The 18,428-nt window shown below is 41.1% G+C and overlaps 1 protein-coding gene across 2 annotated transcripts; it reads left to right on the top strand.

The window, feature by feature from the left end:
* Positions 1-753: 753 nt before the first annotated feature.
* tbc1d19 (TBC1 domain family, member 19) lies at positions 754-17,294 on the top strand. 2 transcript variants are annotated; one of them, XM_044097285.1, is made up of 21 exons: positions 754-990; positions 1,119-1,191; positions 1,292-1,337; positions 3,124-3,199; positions 3,341-3,415; positions 3,662-3,725; positions 4,731-4,777; positions 4,894-5,004; positions 5,770-5,842; positions 6,207-6,245; positions 8,456-8,568; positions 10,205-10,279; positions 11,047-11,109; positions 12,835-12,919; positions 13,038-13,082; positions 13,169-13,201; positions 13,316-13,425; positions 13,520-13,611; positions 14,623-14,738; positions 14,872-14,942; positions 15,618-17,294. In XM_044097285.1, the coding sequence occupies exons 1-21, from the start codon at positions 895-897 to the stop codon at positions 15,690-15,692; spliced, it is 1,578 nt and encodes a 525-aa protein (XP_043953220.1). In that variant the 5' UTR covers positions 754-894; the 3' UTR covers positions 15,693-17,294. The 2 variants fall into 2 exon arrangements, 1 of the variants encoding a protein (XP_043953220.1); XR_006368728.1 differs by lacking the exons at positions 14,872-14,942; positions 15,618-17,294 and having other exon boundaries at positions 13,006-13,082; positions 14,623-14,672.
* The last annotated feature ends 1,134 nt before the right edge of the window (positions 17,295-18,428 follow it).

Below are 18,428 nucleotides of genomic sequence, written 5' to 3' on the forward strand. Positions count from 1 at the left end.
CAGAGGACCTGGCAGCAATTTCCCAAAGCTTTATTCATGTCTTTCCAGAACCAAGGTATTTAGAGGAGGAGCCGTTTAAAAGACATACCGTGGCTGAAGTAGTCATGTGTTTGACCTAACTTGTTATCTGCATGTTATCTCATCTTTCTAATTAGAACGCTAACTAAGATAAGGAAGAAAAGGTGAATGGGAAATAGGCCTATTTGTCTAAACATTCTCTTCATATATAACTCTCTCCTCAAACTTTTCAGGATTTTTTCCTCTGGAGGTTAACACGGATTCCAAGGATTCGCTAAGAAGCGCTTTGGGAACTTTATATTTGACTTCAGGGAACGCCTAGAAAGTGTTATATAGAGGTACGTCTGTATGTTATAGTGATATGGAGAAACAACAGGATGGGTGGATCTTACAGGCAACAGAGATTATATAGAGAGGATATACCCTAAAGAAGAGTTGCAGCTTTCATAATATATCTTTCAATAAACATTAAGAAAAGATTCCTTAGAGGTAGCGTTCAATGTGAACTTCGCAAATCTTTCAAACCTTTAGGGAATGTTCACCTAAAAGGTTTCTTAAAGATTAATTGTATCTTCCAATTCATAAAGAATTCCCTAAAGGTAGGGTGTGCATTTGACATTGCCTAAATATTTTAATTAAAGTTAGCTCGAACTGTTATTATCTTTTCAGACAACCTCTGAAGGTTACATTCGACATAGTTTGCTGCGTTTTTATTTAGTCGGAACCAAACTATCAGGTGTTTGTTTCTCGCGCACCGACCTTGGTTGCTAAGGAACCCCCTGGCGCTGCTGCGGCTGCTGTTTGAGGGATGCTGAGAGTTCAGCCGCAGCATCTCTTGAAAGCGGGCCGTGTGAGGTGTCCAGGTGAAACCGGAGGATGGACGAAGGCACCGAGTTATCCCTGAGCATCGCCCAGATCGTCCAGCGTCTCAAAGGAAGCCATTTACACTCTCAGATAGAGAGGCAAGCTAAAGTGAGTCAGTTAGCATGCGGCTAACGATGCGGAGCTAGCTGCTGGTGTTTGGTGCAGTGTTTCAGTAATAAGCATTTTTTTCTTTCTTTCTTGTTCAGCTTCATTCTAAACTATTAAACTCTTTTTAGGACTGTTTACATCGTCCTGAGATAAAATTGGAGTCGCTAAAGGAAGACGTGCGCAGTTTTTTGAAAACGTCAGGTGGGTTGAGGTTTATTTTGCTACCTGCTGCCACGCCACAGCACGCCTTTAATATAAGAGCGACAGAATGATGAATATCCGGATATGTTTCTCTGTTTAGGCTGGGAGAAAAAGCTGCAGAATGCTATCTACAGAGAACTTCACATGTAAGTCAAATACATACATACATGAAACACTTTTCCCAAACAGCTGCCAGGATCCAGTTAGGACTTAGGTTGCATTCAGGTTCTTATTGACGGTCAGGAAGATCTTTTTCTCCATCATCCACCACATGGAAATATTGTCAATATTTTGAGCTTCTTTAACAACAAACGCTTGTAGAGAATGTTTTGGCTCATTCTCCATCAACATATCTGACTCTCAGTTTGGGTCATTCCCATCTACTAATACTGGTCCCTTATTCTGTTGTATAGTTTTTTTGTTTGCACAGAGAGAGGGTTCTGATGTAGCCAGATCTGAATGGAATGTCTTTCAGATGGGAATAATTGGGTAAAAGAAAAATAGGATGTGTACATCTTTATTTGCAGACTTTTAATCTCTGTTGCCTGTAAGATGATCCACCCATCCTGTTGTTTCTCCATATTTAAGTAAACATCTGGAATATCTCCAGTGACTTGTGTCTTGGAAAAAAACCAAAACAACCAAAACAAAAAAACGCCCTGATTCGAGAGTGAGATCTATAGAGTGAAAAGGCATTGTTACAAACGCAGCCATTATCAGTCATATGACTGACTCACAGCCGGTTTGGTATACTTGAGGTTGAAGGTTCGATTCCAGCTTCTTTGTGTCACATGTCGATGAGCACCTGGGCAACAGACGTAACCCTGACTTAACCACTCACCTTTTTGTGAGTGTTGGTAGGTAAAAGTAGCTGTAGTGCAAAGCAATTTGAGTGGTCAGTTTGACTAGAAATGTGCTCTATAAATTAAGTACATTTCCTACATCCTGTAATCAATCAACACATAATTGGTGAGCTCATTTACAAGTAGTAGCTTCAGTAAAAGGAGGCTGCAGGCACAAGCATAAAGTGCTTTTGATTTTCAGCTCATAGATATACTAAGAATCTAAGAACGTTTTCCAAGAAATCATCTGTGATAACATAAATCTAACATAACGTAATCAAAATAGAGTTTGAACAGTTTTTTTTTTAATTCAAGTATACTTCTGTGTTTTAAAAGCTGCAGTAAATTAACCAGATTTCACTCTTTTACACTTGTGTTGTTCAGATAAAGCTTCTTAATAATTTTCTGCCACTCTTTTCAGATATATAAAAATATAACTATATTATTATTTTATTCAAACTCTTCACTGTTAGGTTTATGTTATAGTGTGATAGCAACACCTATTTACACCTTTGAGCAGGTGGTACTGCTGTTTCTCATATAGCGCTTAGGAGACAGTTTCTCATCTATATATTCTTATTTGCATTGCCTTTGTTCTGTTCATATTTTACCTTTTTTTATCCGGTATGCAACTTCAGGTTAACGGGCTGAAACTAATAAATTTCTCTGACATATGTGTCCCGCACCTCCCTTCCTGTTAACGGATAAGTGAGCCTTTTTGCTCTCTGGAGGCTCAGACATCGGCGTGAGGCACTTACTGACCGACTGCTCCGTGTGGCGGCCTGCAGTCAGCCCTGTGAGCTCCTTGTAGGCGTTTACAATAGGATGTATGGTGTTTAATGCACCGAGTCCTTGAGTCATTCAGCATGCCCTGAGCGGGCTTAGTGAAACACTTCTGGTGGAGATTTGTCCTGAGTCATCTAAGCTCTGATCAGGGGGGGGCATTTTTTTACTTTGAAAGAGAAAAAATATCTCTATTTGATGAATTCGTTCTATTTCTGAACAGCGTTCCATTTGCATCAAATTATCAAAGCTGTCAGTCTTTCTTGCAGTCAACGTTTTATCACTCTGTTGCGCTTCCCCACTGCAGCCAGCTGCCTCCAAGCCATCCCACCGCTCCGCTGGAGCATCTCAAAGAGCCGCTGGCCTACATGCGTAAAGCTCAGGTCAGTGCGTCTCCTCTCGTCTCCGTCACTCCTTTGAATTCCATCTTCCTCTCGTTCTCTTTGTCTTTTTCGTCTGCCAATTCTCAGAGATGCAAATCCCTTTTTTTTCGTGTCACACGTGGGCTGCATGTGTGTGCACAGGCCAGCTGGGAGAAGCGCATCCTGAAAAGCCTGAACAGCATGAGCACGGAGCTCGGAGTGCCTCTGGCCTGTAAGGTAGGGGAAAACGCGGCCCGTCACAGGTAGTACCGCTAAACTGCAGAAACTTCCCCAGTGGAAAGGCTGTCGTAATGCTGTATTTGTTTTCACCAGATGGTAACCAGGCTGTCGTTTTTTTAAATATTTATTTATTTTTATCTCTGTGTTCCTTTGCGTGCACACAACTGTATTTAAACATAGCCAAGATCTGTGTACTGCGGGCCGCGTGTTGTTTGTTTTGTAAAGACCCCTCTGCTCCCACAGAGGCCCGGAGCCGAGCAGAAGGAGCTCACCAACAAATGGAACGAGATGGGCACGGATGAAACAGGTCTGCAGACATTACCCAGGGTTTTGGCCCCTGCAGTCATCTGCCTGCTATGACAGATTGGTGTTGACGCGCATTCAGCATCAGCTGAACAACTTGCCATGTTGCTCTGAACCAGATCTACCACTTCTGTGATTGCTTTGAGATCTATATTTATCCAGCCAAGGTTTTTCTAGCGACTGGTTTGTTAATGAGGAATGTGTCCATCTATAGTGACTCGTATCGCTTAACTCAAACTTGAAATATTCAGACTTCAGAAACGCCTTAGGAAGAGTTCAGTGTCTTGCAAAAGTGAAACAGATTAGTTCAATGTTTTCTGTAAGGTTCCAACTACAAACCTCAAAGTTTTTAGTGGGATTTTAGGTGACAAGTCAACACCAAGCGGTGAACAGTGATTAAGTAAAAAGACGTCCAACTAATGTCTTCCGCTGTCTGTGTGTTTGTAAGAACTAATGTTCTCCAAAAACCTTCACAGAACAGCTAGAATTACACTAAAATTACTCATAGGTAGACGCTGTTTGCCGATTAGGAGCCTTTTGAATGCATGACCGGAATCATAAAAACTTGATTGCAAAACCTGATGTGCTGAGGTTTTATTGTAATGTGAAAAAAGTTCAAAGGGTTTGAACACTTTCGGAAGGCAGTGTACTTTGTTGTTAAATTTCGGATTTATTAGCTCTTTCCTTTCCCCCTTTCTGCTCGAAGCCAGCCCCTTTCCAGAGAGCAGGCCAATCTTTTAATCCTAACAGTGCTATCACAGCTCAGGGACGTATAATAACATTTAGGATGTCCCCCTTCTCTGGCTGTAAACATTGTGGTCTGCGAGTATAGAAGCTGTCCAGACCTCTTGCACGGAGCTGTAATAACGGCTACAACACCCTGCTCCCATCCCAAAAGTTGAGCGTCCTTCCCTGTTCCTGCAGTGAATTTACAATCGTGTCGTCACAATGGAAGCACTCTTCCGCTGACCTCAGGATGTAAAACAGTTGTTTCTGTGGTTGGTTGCAGACTTAAGTCGCTTCAGGCCCGTTTATGCACCGAAAGACTTTCTCGAGGTAATTGCATTTCTTGCTGCTGCTGATTTATTTTTTGTCATGTTGAAAATTTGGAGATGGACCTTTTCGCTTTTTAAAAAAAAATTTTTTTTTTTTTTTTATTGCCGTCAACTCAGGTGTTGATCAGTTTGCGGAACCCCAACCACGACAGCTGCGAGGACGTGAGCGCCCGGAGCCATTGGGGGCTCATTCAGGTTCCCCTCAACGTCCGAGATATCCCACAGCTGGTATATATCACATTCTTCTACGATTTTAATGATTATTTTTTTTTTTTTTTTTACTCGGTAATACATTTTAATGAACAAATAAGTATAAAAAGTATCCATGTTCCACGAGAGTTTTTGATCATGTTTTCACACCTGATAATCTGGTAGTCTTAGTTCGATTGGGAACCAAAATTGCAACATTTGTTAAACTTTCATCTGGTGCAGCTGGCTTTCACACTGCACTGTGTCAAATGATCCAATCCCTTGGAAAAACCTTCCCATCCCTTTGCCTGTGGTGGCACTGAATCAAGAACCACTGAAGGACACAAAGAAGACATGAGCACAACTTACTTCTTCTCTCATGTGGTTGTCTTGCAATTGGAAGGTTGTAGATTCAGTTCCTAAACACCACTTGGTCTCTTTTCCATGCAGAGTTGAATTTCCTTTTAAAAAGAACTGAAGTTGAACCACCCGACTTATTACAAATAGAGGAAATTAGAAACTTTGCCTTGTTTGCAAGCTAGGAAATTCATTAAGCAGGTTGCCGGCCACCCAAGAAGTCGGAATAACATTCTCCCTGCCTCGTGTTATTAGGAACATAGAAGCAGCAGGAGTTCAGTTTTGCTATTCTCTGAATTCATTTTTAATACTTGCTAGCATTTGCTTTTGCTAAATGTGAGAGCAAATGATGAAATTTGGGGATAAAAGGCACTGAGTGAACTACAAATGCATTTTGGCACGATTGGAGCAGCTGACTAAACTGCTTTTTGCTTTTTCTGCTCACAGAGACGGGCGTACGCAGAGCTGAACCTGAGCTCCGGCCAGTTGGGGATTGACGACCTCGCGCATGTCCATCCAGGTGTTTACAGGAAGCAAAGAGACTCACGTCTGTCTGATGAATCCACAATCAGCAAACATTTTTCACGCAACAGCAATTCGATCAGTTGCGTGACAGCGGGGAAGCTTTCCCTCTCAATACTCATGCGTGTTTATCCATTGAACAGCTTGGCACACCCACCAGAAAACGCCACTGGTTGTATATCAGTCTGTGCTTCTCTGTTGGCTGTCTGGGATTTCTCAAATAGTATCACGAAGTCCAGATATTGACATTGTTCCAGTTTATGGTTCATGCCTTAAATAGAATGGCCTCCGCTGTCTGTGTGTTTGTAAGTCAGACCGATAACAGTGCTGATCTAATCTGTCCTGCTCTCTCTTTCCTCTAGATCTGTTTGAAAATGACTATGTTCAGATCGGCAAAAAAGGTTAGTGTACATGCGTGTGCTTTTTTGATTTGTTTTGTTATGCAGCCCTAATTTATTGATGTGTGTTAAATATTTGCAGTTTTAAACACTGCTTTAGAAGTTCAGAATTGTTGTTCTTTGGTATCAGCTGAATTCATAGTTTCTAGTCTGGAAAATATTGGGATTTCCAGACTAGGAAATCCTAGAATTTTCCTAAACTAGTTTGTCGTCTTTGGGAAAGAAAATAAGAGTATAGAAAATCTTTGTATTTCTAGACTTTGTCCCTTATACCATTGCTTAAATGTGTGTGCCGTTCCTTTCTTCAATTCTTCCTTATTTGTTTACTTGTTTACTTACTTTACTTTGTACCTTTTCTTCTTCAATCTCCTGTGTCCTTTCCTCCCTTTCTTTTTCTATGTCCATTACATCTTTCCATCTATGTGCCTTCCCACAGCAGCATGTGCCGTTAATTCATTGCAGACGTTTGTAAACTCTGGCTCATTCCTTGAGTTTTTGTTTTAGATTTTATGCCCGGATGATTAAAGTATCGGGGCTAGGTGGTATAACACAGAAAAATAAAGGCTTTCTGTGAAAACGGTCAAAAAGTGGACTAGAGACGATTGATTGAGAAAAGTCTCATAAAACCTTTGAAAGGACCATCTAAAAGGCTGCAACAAGTTTTGAAAATTCTCCTTCCAACTGAGTCTGTTTCATAGGTCTTCCTAAACATTTTTTCAAGGTAAACCCCAGTAATGTCCATTACATGTCATATATACATATAGAAACTGAAAATATACAGTTGTATGGCAGGAACAAGTGCCCTACCTCTCTCACTGACAGATCTTTTTCTCAGGTTCCATAATCAGTAAAAGCAACACTCAGAGCCATGCCATGAAGCCAGTATAAACACAAAGCTTAATATGGACACCAGTCAAGCATCAATAGCCTTAAAAACACAGGCTGTGCTTTTTATATACAGTGCCACACACCCTCCGCTTGCTGCTTCAGCCTCAGTTAGCTTTGTTTTGACTCCTGGGCTGCGGCCTCTATTCCAGGCCAAGTGTTAAGTGCCTTCAAACAGGAAATTTAGGGGACTGAGGAGTGTGTTAGTTTATTCTACATCTGGCCTGCACCTTAAGCTGAGGGATGTGTGTTTTGGGCTCCTGTCACAACATATATTTAGGATAAGAGTGGGCAAACTGAAGAGTTATTAAAATGTGCCAGAGGGGGCTCTAGAAAGTTGCGCAACTATTCCAATTATATGAAGATCTTGATTTCTGGTGTTTATGCTTTTGTAGGCTGTGAAATAGTAAGCCCACAAGCCAGATTTAAGATGTGCAGATGTTCGTTTTCCCATCTGTGCTGCTGGAGGACCGTGAGCAAGTCAAACAGGAACCGTTTTCTGTTGACTTTAAAGTGAGACTGTGTTGTGTTCATGTGGCAGTGATAACAAGCTGAACTGTTCGAGTGGAGTGGAGGTCAAGCGCAGGATGTTAGCAAAACAACAGCAGCACGCCGAAGGATTCACACCGCTTAAATATTTTACATTTACTCACATTACACCTGCAAACTTATTTATTACTTATTTAGATTGTTTTTGAATTGGAGCAATACAAAGTTGCACATAACTGGAAAGCGGACGAAAAAAAACAACAAATCTTACTAAGTATTTTTGGTGTAGTTTCTAGTGAAAAATATTCTCGTACACTTGAAATAAGATGAAGCTAACTTATGAGTCACTGTTCAGCAAGATATAGTCAAATATGTCTTAATATTGATGAAAATGTATGAAGTTATAAGAGAAATAAACTGCCAGAAGGTGGAGAGTGGATCCACCTTCCAGCCAGGGCTACAATTTGCACTCAAGTAAGGTTTTATGTACTAGAATGGCCCATTCAAAGTACAGGCTGACCTAAAAACTGGCGTTCACAGATCCCATCTGAGTTTGAGCTATTTTGCAAAGAATAAATCTTAGCGCCTACTGGAGCACACCAAAAGATTTAAAGCTTGATTGCAGTCAAATGTGGCTCTATAGGAAATGTGTAATATTGTGTTTGTAAAAATGTGAAAAGCTTTAGGAGGTATGAATGCCGTTTCGATTTTCTGCTTTAAACTGATTTGTTTTATTCGAAATGGATTAACGCCTCATTTAAGCAATAACTTAACGACGCAAAGAGTCGGTCCCCGACTTATTTTGCATTCCTGCTTGTTTTCGATTGCGTTCTGTGTAGTTGTAGCGGAGCAGGACAGCGCGGCGGCCCAGCAGTACAGCAGGCGGGGCTGTCCCACCGGGCTCCGGGCGGACCTGTGGGCCCTCATCCTGAACTCCACCAACCAGCTGCAGGTACGGCAGCAGATGCACAGACACTCAAGTTCACGGGTCACTTGCACAACTGCCCCGCTTCCCAAGCTGTTTCCCGACAACTTGAATTCTTCTCAACTGCTTCTGTTCGCCTCTTCTTCTTCTTCTTTTTTTTTTTTTTTTTACATTAAATTTTCGTCTGAATCTCCAGTTGGATACATTAACTTCAAGTTAAAAACCAACATATGACATATAGCACCAGCTGACCGATAAATTCGAGATAATCTGGGTGTTTGCTGCTGTGGTGTTTATTTTAGCTGGCCTCGGCTTGTCCCAAATGTTAGGATAATCAAATGCTTTCGCCCGGTTTAGCCTAAACACCAGAGTCCAGGATAACCTGCTGGGGCCCGGTTTGGAAAATACCGTATGTGATCGGAGGCCTGATTGGGTCAGCGCAAAGGAGCGCAAAGCACATCAAAGAGGGTCGCAAACATTGCTCAGTTTGTGTAAAAAAATAAAATAAAAATTAAAAAAAGAAAAGAAAAAGGCTGTCTTTTTGAGCACAGATTTGCAAAAAGTGTGAATATTACTTCCAGTCAAACGAAAGGTTTTCCTAAAATTAAAAAAAAATCATGTTTAACCTAAAACTGGGGTGTGAATAAATACACCAGTTGACTGATTTGCTACTGAAACTGAATTACATTTTCATAAAAAAAAAAAAAAGATCACTTAACCCTGGTCCAAAAGCATCTCCTGACCACTGTTTAGCATGGTGGAGGATCGATGATGATGTGGGCTCATTTCTCTTCTGAATGGTCGGCTGGCGTTATTAGATTACTTGGCAGCACGGACTATAGTGGATACCTCGACAATTTAAGTGAAGAATCAATTGGATTATGTCAGGAAGCGGAAAGTCAAACGTCATTGGGCCTTTAGGACGAATAACGATCCAAAACCAAACTGACTAAATCAAAACAAAAACAGGTCACAAGACTCTACATCAAGCTGGCAGAAAGCCAGAGGCGAGAGCTGAAGAGAAAAAAGAGCTCAAGAAAAGACCTGAAAGGATTGTGCTAACATGATCCTCATAACAGATCAACATTATCATTACTAAATTAAACAAAAAAGTAATCTCAACATTTTAATTTCTTTCTTTCTTTTTTTCTGGATTAGCAACTGATGGGACGCTCTGGTATTTTATCAGAAATCCTTTAACCTTTGTCTTTGATGTGGTCCACAGTACCAGTTCCAGTTGGTCCAGTTTCCTCCCTCAGCTCTCTGCTGCTGCTCTCGCAGTCGGATCGCTGAGCATTGTCAAGATGCTCAGAAAGTGTCGCTGAGAACATTTTTATTGCTCCGTTTGGCTCATCTGTGAAAAGCTGTCTCAAACCGGAGACGTGTTAGAGATTAAGCATGTTCTCGGAAACACGATACCCTCTCTATTCGTGCTCGATTTAACCGGACTGTCATCACAGTTACTGCGAGGACGTAATTTAGTAGTGTCTGTAAAGGAAGTGAGAGTTTTCACAGAACAATTGTACGAAGCGGTACACATTTTAGTTTTTTTTTTTTTTTGCTCACCATCCACTTAAAAGTTGTTTCTATTCATTTCAGTTTAACATAGTGACCATTCTAGTTGGTAGGAGAAATAAAACTTGCTGAGTCTTTGCCCTTTCAGGACATGATGCACTATGAACAGCTCAGGGCTGGAGTGATCCAACACAACCTGCTGGTAGATAACCTCGTCTACAAGGTGAGCTGCTCAACACTCATTCTCCTCTGAGTGAATGAAACGTAGGCACGCCTTTAGCATATGGGGTTTTTTTTTTCTCTTCTCATAAACACATTCCTCTGAATGACTCGGCCTTGGATGTTAAGTTACTGCTGTGTGTGTGTAAATTCACAGGGTTTAGGTCTGAGCTGCTTTTCTTACAGTGGAACTGAAAAATGTACACACATCTGTTGAAATGGGACAGATTTTTGTGATTGTGAAAAACAATACAGCATCATAAATAATTACAAAGTGTGCATGTCCTTTAACTAAAAGTAGTCTGCATGGAGGCTACAAAGGATCAAAACTATCTCGTACAATATACATGTATCTTTTTACAGAGTGTGTTATGGTCTGAACTCTGAGGAAACTAAACTTGTGCTTTTGTGTCAATGTACCCAACAGATGTTTGTGTCATGAACCACAATGAAAGAATGTACTGAAACCTCATAGTGGATAATTTTCCTCAAATGGAGCTGGGGTGTTTTTACAAAGTTGTAAAAAAAAAATAAAAAAAATTGAAGGCTGAGTGATCACCCTTTAGAGGGTTTTGGACAAGACTTGTCATCTTTTGTAAGCGAGAACTTCTATAGTTTAAAGGGGTGCACACTTGTGCAATCAGGTTGCTACCTGTGTGTTGTTTTTTTGTTGTTGTTTTTTCACCTGAAAGGAACAGGATATATGTGACGGTAAAGACGCAGAAAGTTGTTCTATGTCACAAGATCTGTGAAAACCCTCTCCTTCCACAGGATGTCAAACTCACCGCCAGTAACGACGACTACTACTTTGTGTTTGAAGATTTCCTCTATCAGGTCAGCTCTCTTCTTTATGAAACAGTCAGTTTCTCATTATTTACCCTTCCAGTATTTCTTCCGTAAACAAATAATAGAACTTTGATGTAATTTCCAGTATTACAGATTATTACAGATTCAGGGCTGGATCTGTAATAAGAAACACACAGTGTTTCTTGTTCATCAAAATTGTTTATACATTAGCATTTCTTTTTCTTCTTCTGTTGTTTCACTGAATAACACTGACAGCATCTTCCTTTTTGGCCACCCTTGGTGTTTACTCCTTCTGTGTGACAACAGTCATTTTATCTGCTGTTATACTCTCCAACCAGGCGTCAATGGCTACTCTGTTAGTCGCTGCTCTGTTTGTCTTTGACGCCCGTCTAATAGACATGTTTCTGCACTTGTCAAACAGGTTAACTCGGCAGCTGCTTGTTTGCTGGGCTCTTTGGTGACAAACCAATGAACGGGCAAGGTTAATCAAAGACCAGGTCCCTGCATCCTTGTCAATGTTGACTGATGGCAGACTCGCCAGGCAGTGAAAGAATGCACTTCATGTCGAAATGTTAGTTTAGAGATGACAAGAGAAAGCGTGCAAGGTTTCTAAGAAAATCCAAAGGCTGATTTCCCAGAGAAGCCTTGTTTTCTTAGTGGATGTTCTTTTCTTTTTTTTTTTTGGTATATTCGAATGATTGTTGTTTTTATCTTTGTGAAATAGCTGTTACATTATTTGATGAGGCACCTCCCACAGTTGGACAAGCACGGCTATGATCTGAAAGACAAACAGAATCATGAAGCAGTCATTAAATATTAGCTGTGATGTGAAAAATAAATGGAGCGTTGCGTTTACTCTACGTAAAATTTTGATCTTTATCCAAAGAAACGACAATGAGGTGGTGATATGAACTGATTGGATTTTTAGTGTGAAACCTGCTCACAGTAATGAGTTTTTATTTGTTTCTTATAGATTCCTAAATTCACAACACACACTAATAACTTTCAGGGAGGGAGATAGTGGATAAATACAAGTGAAGTAAGGTTTCTGTGAACATGACAAGATTCCTCCACAGTCTGGAATTGTCAAATTCTGAATTTGACAGAAGTTATTTTTGACTGTCAGCCCTTACAAATAATTTTAATCGTCTAACTGACATAAAACATTACAAGTTGTTCAGTGGTTCTGTGCTTTTGTACAGAATATGTAACTAACTGTTTGTAGTTGCAAAACGCTGTTGGAGTACAACATAATTGCATCTTTACGATGTTTTTCTTAATATTTTTCAAAAGCAGGGAGATCACATGTGGCGATAATCTATCTTAGGAAAACCCTCCAAATGAATCATCTCTAAAAATCAATATGGAGGCGAAATGAAAACTAATTTATTCCTGCATGTTTCCACGGAAAGATTTCCTACTTAACAGAATATTTCTCGAACCTCCTCACCACCTGATGCTTAGCTCAGTGTACTTCGATACATCCTTGCTGCCTCCAGGTGCACCATTTAATAGAGTTATGTATGAAGAGAAAGCGAGGACGCTCAAGGCCGTCACCACGCCCCGAGTCCATGAGAAAACCCTTAATAATGTGAATGCATGCTGCATATTATTCTTCAGAAAGAAGTATAACGGAAATATACTTTTTTTTTTTTGGCTCAAGAGGGATAAATATTAATAGAGGATTTTCCACTTTTTCCGCTTGAAATTCTTGTTCAGCTCAAATTTTGAGCCGGCTCCGTTTCTTTCCAGGTGCTGTTATGTTTCTCACGGGACACCGCCGTCCTGGAGCACTTCAAGTACAACAGCGCCACTCCGCCTAAATCCTACCTGCACGGTGAGATCACTTGATACCTTTCCATTTTCGTGTACACGTTGCAGGACTCGCTAGTCACTAAAACAGCGATCGTACTCCAAATGTAGGCATTCACTGCCTTTGTTGGCCTGCCTTGCAGGGAAAGTGGGAGACGAAGAGTATGCTGTCGTTTATCCTCCAAACGGTGAGTTCACGTTGAGAGATTCTGACATGAAGGTTTTTGAATCAAATCAGAGAAAATTCACTCAGCTGGCATTTTTATTTTCTCAGGTGTTATCCCCTTCCATGGCTTTTCTATGTATGGTGAGTCGTATCAAACTCAACTCTTTTAAAAAAAAAAAAAAAAAAACTTTTTTATGCAAGTCGAAACATCCAGTATACAACCATGTGTGTTGTAATTTGTGGATGTTTCCACAGTGGCGCCCTTGTGTTTCTTGTACAACGAGCCGTCCAAACTCTACAGCGTCTTCCGGGAAATGTACATCCGCTACTTTTTTAGGCTGCACTCCATCTCGTCTTCTTTCTCGGTACGAGCGATTTCTGGGTAAAAGTCGAGTCTTAACAGCTCCACTCTACCTGGTGAATGAACTGACTTTATGTTGTTGTTTTGTGCTGCTGCAGGGCATAGTATCCCTGTGCCTGCAGTTTGAGAGGCTACTCCAAACCCACCTGCCTCAGCTCTTCTACCATCTTCGACAGATTGGTGCTCAGCCGTGAGTTAAAATACTTTGCCGTCCCATCTCTGTGATTATACGTACATCATATACAGTGCAAAACTATGAATACACATTGACCTTTTTTCACGGTGTCTGTGCATCCTTAAAAAGTCTTGTATTTCTCAAATTAAGGCCTTGAAATATCTTAAATGCATTAGAAAATGTTCAAGTTGGTCCTAAATACGACACCCACAGCTTTTATATTTTGCAGAATCAGACTATTTAATCTTGTATATTCGGTTCAGTTTATTTTTCTCGTGGGAATTTTCTGTCAGGCAAACGTTTGAGTCGTGCACAAACATCACTATGTTCTGTAACTTGAGGATGTTGAGGCTACCGCTTATCAGCTGCTAATAAACCCTTGCTAGCTTTTTGCGCCCACCATTTGTTAGCGTAGATTATCGCCAGTTGGCTGGATGGATGACATTCGTCTGCCTCTGACTCATTTCTGTTGTTAATCCATACTTTGCCTTTTCTGTGCAAAAAATAATAATAATAATCTAGGCACAACTATATAAAGAATGTGATTTCTCCAGGTCTTAAATTTCTTTCACAATGCCCTTAAAAAGTCTTCAATCTGACATGGTGAAATCTGCAGAAGCCTTGTTTTCCAAATTTTTATCCCACTTTTACTTTACTCTTTGTTATTTTAAATTTTATGAGAAATGCCAATTCAAAGTACCAGCAGGCAAATAATACCTGGTTTTAATTTTTAAAAATCTGGTGTGACATGCACTTGTCTTTTAGTCCCATTTAATCTGATAAAAAATGTTTCCTCTCCATCCAATACATCTGAGCTTGCATACAGAGACATGAGTGTCCCTAGCGACTGTTGTTACTGTTAGCAGATTATTGCATTCTGATTCTTATGAGCTGCTGCCATCTAGTGTTTATGGCTTGAATTACATTTTCCTCTCTGTCATGGAATCATAAAATGTTAGTGTGAGAGGTAGCGGATGCCATTAGAAACATAAAAGTGTCACTGAAGAGTTCATATTTTCTTCTAAGGTTGCGTATTGCCTTTAAATGGATGGTCCGGGCCTTTTCCGGATACCTTTCCACCGATCAGCTGCTCCTTCTATGGGATCGAATCCTCGGGTATGACTCGCTGGAGGTAGTTGCAGGTCGGTACATCCTGAACTCTTACTTCCATACCAACTGCGCTCTCGTTTTCTGACGTCATTTTCCCATCCTTCCCGTCTTTTACTATGCTGTTCTGCCCTCTTGTCCCATCATGCCGTCTCTTTCACCCTGAAGTTCTTGCGGCTGCGGTGTTTGCCTTCCGCGCTGAGAACCTGATGGAGGTGACGTCGCTGGCCTCGGCTGAGGTTTGTCTGCCCCGCTTTTAGACCTGTGTGTTCGCAGGTGCGTGTCAAACGAGGAGTCCATTTCCCCGGTTGCGTACTCACAGAAAGCTAGAAATAGCTTCAGAGGAGCCTCCACCCTCTCATCCCCCGCCCCACCCAGCACGCTGACAAGTACTCGCCGTGTCCTCTGACACCCATGCATGTGTAGGAGAACCTCTTTGTTTGTGCTTACAACCATTTTTACAGCGTCTTGAGTGTAGCCTTACATTGCTAGTGTAACCCTGAATGCAGGCTATGTGACTCGCCACCCTTTTGCCCTCCTCACCCCTTTATGACGACGGGGTAAATCGACAGCATTATGTGGAGGGGAGTAGTTCTAGGGGGCACCATTTGCTTGCAAATTCTCCCACCTGCCCTACTTAAGAGAAGATATCATCATAACATACTGCTCCTTATTTAGCGCCTCAGGCCCAGTGCTGAAATTTTAAACCCTCTTTCTAAACATGATCGTGTCCCTAAATTTAATCCCCCCCTCCCCCACCCCCCAGTGAACCCAAAAGGACAGGGTGGGAATCTTGGATCTTCCTGCTGCTCTCCTGTCCTCTGCGGATATTTGACTTAACTTTTTATGTCTATATTAAAACGGATTGTTAGAGAGTTGTCTGACTTGTCTTTTCTTTGACGAACGCACCGCAGGCCGTCCTCGCAGACCTCTCGACTCTGAAGGTCATACCGCTCATCCAGATCTTTCTTTTCGCCACCGCCATCTGAACATCGCCGACACGAGGACTCGGGGTTCTGGGTCGGTTCTCGTCGCACGACAATGAACAACGAGCTGACTGATGAAAAGTGACATCAGGGGGCCACACCTCATCTAGTTCAAGCAAAAAGCCAAACGCACCTTTAGCCCTATAAATAGTATTCCCCCTTTATGATGGTATTAGTTGTCATACTGTATGTAAGTTAATCCTAAGGCCAAGCCAGCCTCATTAAGCCGCAGGGAAAGATGATCCTCGCGGCAGTTCTCCGATCAGCTGAGGTGAATTGCATGAAGCAGTAATTGTGTCGCAATGGCAGCGTGCGAGGAGACGCTCCGACAGCGGCGTCTCCGTGCTTGCCTAATGAAGTGTTAATTAGTTCCTGCCATTTATGCAGCCCAGCAGCTCCTGCTTGTTATTATTAAACTGTTAAATCCTTATGTTACTGATGACTGATTTGGCATCGTAGTTTGCTTCAGCATGATGAGAGAAACCTGCAAAAAGCCATGAACTACAGTGCCATCCACAAATGAATCTTGAAATGAATTCCTGTTTAATTGCGGTGGCATAATCTCACAGCATTTATTATTTATTTTTTTTAAATCGCCTGCCGTTTATACTGAGGAGCATACAGAGAGAGGCTTTTAGGGCATTTGTTTTCATGCAATCTGTCTTGGTTTGGCCCTCTTTCATCCTCATTTAGTTCTGTAATGCTAGGAGGTTTATTTTGTTTTATATGGTCTTGTTTTGACCACATAATCTGGTTTATTATTTTGCCTGACAAACCCAATGACGACCCTTTGTACGTTCCTAATTGAGTCCACTAGATTTTTTCTAACGTTTTGTTTTTGGGAAGATTTCCAGTGGCTTTGAAAGAGAAAGAGGCCCAGATCATCACTCCTAATAAACTGTGCTCAACAGTGGACATAAGATGTTATTTTAATCGTCATTATTTTGTTATTGCCAGGTCCACTTGGGACGTTTGCTGCTAAGAAGCTTGGTTTTACTCTAATCTGATCAAATCACATGGCTCCAGTTAATTTCTTACATGAATGGCATGTTCTCTTATCTTACCCATTTTCCAGAGTGGCCGAAAGAAATGTTAAAGTTTATATAAGTTTAATAAAAAAGTCATTTATTTGTTTTAAAGGAATTGTCGGGAGTGCCAATGCAATACCTGTAATTTTTTGAGAAGTAAAATAAAACAATTATTTCTCAAGATATACAATTTTCCCCAACAAATAAATTACTTAAATTAGATTTTTTTTTTTTTTTGCGTGTGTGTGAGATTATGGTGCAACATTAAAATAAGAATTTATTTTAAGTTTTTTTTTTTTTTTTTTTGCCCAATCCTTCCCTTGCTGGTTATGGGACAATTTGTGTGGACAACTCCGTAAATATCAGTGCTGTTTCTGTAATGTACAAGCTACTGTCTACATGCAGTTTATTGCATCTATGAAGGGTTACGACAAACTTTATGGATGTTTAGCACCTTCAGTGCCAACATTGAGGTGAAACGTTTTCTCTTTTTACACGACTTTAAATTATGAATGATCAGTCGTGGCATTTTTATTCTTTGGAAGTCATTGTCATTAAATCTTGTGCTCCAAAAAAATTGTATTTATTTATTTATTTTTTAATTAAAGGTTTTTAAGGTAATCACACCTGAAGACCTCTGTGCTTCTTCTCTGAATATTTCTGTCGGGTTGTGTGACAAGATAAATGTTTGGACAGGCACAAGTGTATGCTGGAGGCTCACAGCAATCATTTCTAAATGAGCCCCCGCCCTACATGTAGCATATTCCCTCGTTCTTGGCCGCCTCCCTCATCCCCTGCTGTCCTCTCTGCAGGCTGGTATCGAATTATGCTGTTCTTCTCTTTCGTCTTTCCTCTCCCCCTCCTGCACCCTCCTGGATTCCGCTACATCTGCCACCTGTTTACTAGCACTCCCACGCCAGACTCTTTTATCAGTCACGCTCCTCCTTTGGGCCCCACAAGTCTGTTGGTCCTGCAACATGTACCTGCTGTGGTGATTTACTCGCACTGCAGTCCCTCCTGGTGGCTGATTCGTTGCATTGCAGGACTGTCCGTCAACACGCAGACGCTTGGCCATCGCTGACGGATTTCTTTCTGAAATTTGAATCAAGCACAGTGATCCTAGCAGATGTTTGGGCAGCACTGTGTACTCAGATCGTCTTAGATTTTCCAATTACAGTGCTGTGAAAAACTCATTTACCCCTTACAGTGGAAACCAGGAGTTTACGTACACTGAATAAAATGACACAAAATCAGAGAGATTCAATTATTAATATCTTCAAAATCATACAACATGATTGCTGTCTCTTTAGCCCTCTTAACTGTCATGAATGATGACACCAATGTCCTCATGGACACATTGGCTTACTTGTAAGCATTTTGAGGGTGACAGTTAAGAGCTTAAGCAACAAGGAAAAGCCAAGGTGCTGATGTCACGGCTTTGGAAACTTCTGATAGGTTAGCTGACACACTTGAGTAAATTGGAGGCCGACCTGTGGATGTATTTTTAGGGCCACACCTGGAACAAACTGCTTTGTTGTTTGACAAGACCTGAAAGTTAAAAGAACTCAACCAAGATATCGGGAAGAGAATTTTGAAGCTGAACAACTGGTTTATCCCTTGGGGGATGCTTGAAGGCGCCACATTTATGTGTTCAAACAATTATATTCAAGCATAGACACGATGGGAATGTCTGTCATAGCTCTCAGGGTGG

The sequence above is a fragment of the Gambusia affinis genome, linkage group LG18 (genome assembly GCF_019740435.1).
Source record: "Gambusia affinis linkage group LG18, SWU_Gaff_1.0, whole genome shotgun sequence".
NCBI classification, from domain to species: Eukaryota; Metazoa; Chordata; class Actinopteri; order Cyprinodontiformes; family Poeciliidae; genus Gambusia; species Gambusia affinis.

Bases quoted from the DNA above. Each gene is read 5' to 3' on its own strand.
- tbc1d19 (XM_044097285.1), top strand. From the start codon at position 895: ATGGACGAAGGCACCGAGTTATCCCTGAGCATCGCCCAGATCGTCCAG. The intron at 5,005-5,769 runs GTATATATCACA...TTCTGCTCACAG, and splicing joins TCCGAGATATCCCACAGCTG to AGACGGGCGTACGCAGAGCT. The intron at 10,280-11,046 runs GTGAGCTGCTCA...CTCCTTCCACAG, and splicing joins TAGATAACCTCGTCTACAAG to GATGTCAAACTCACCGCCAG.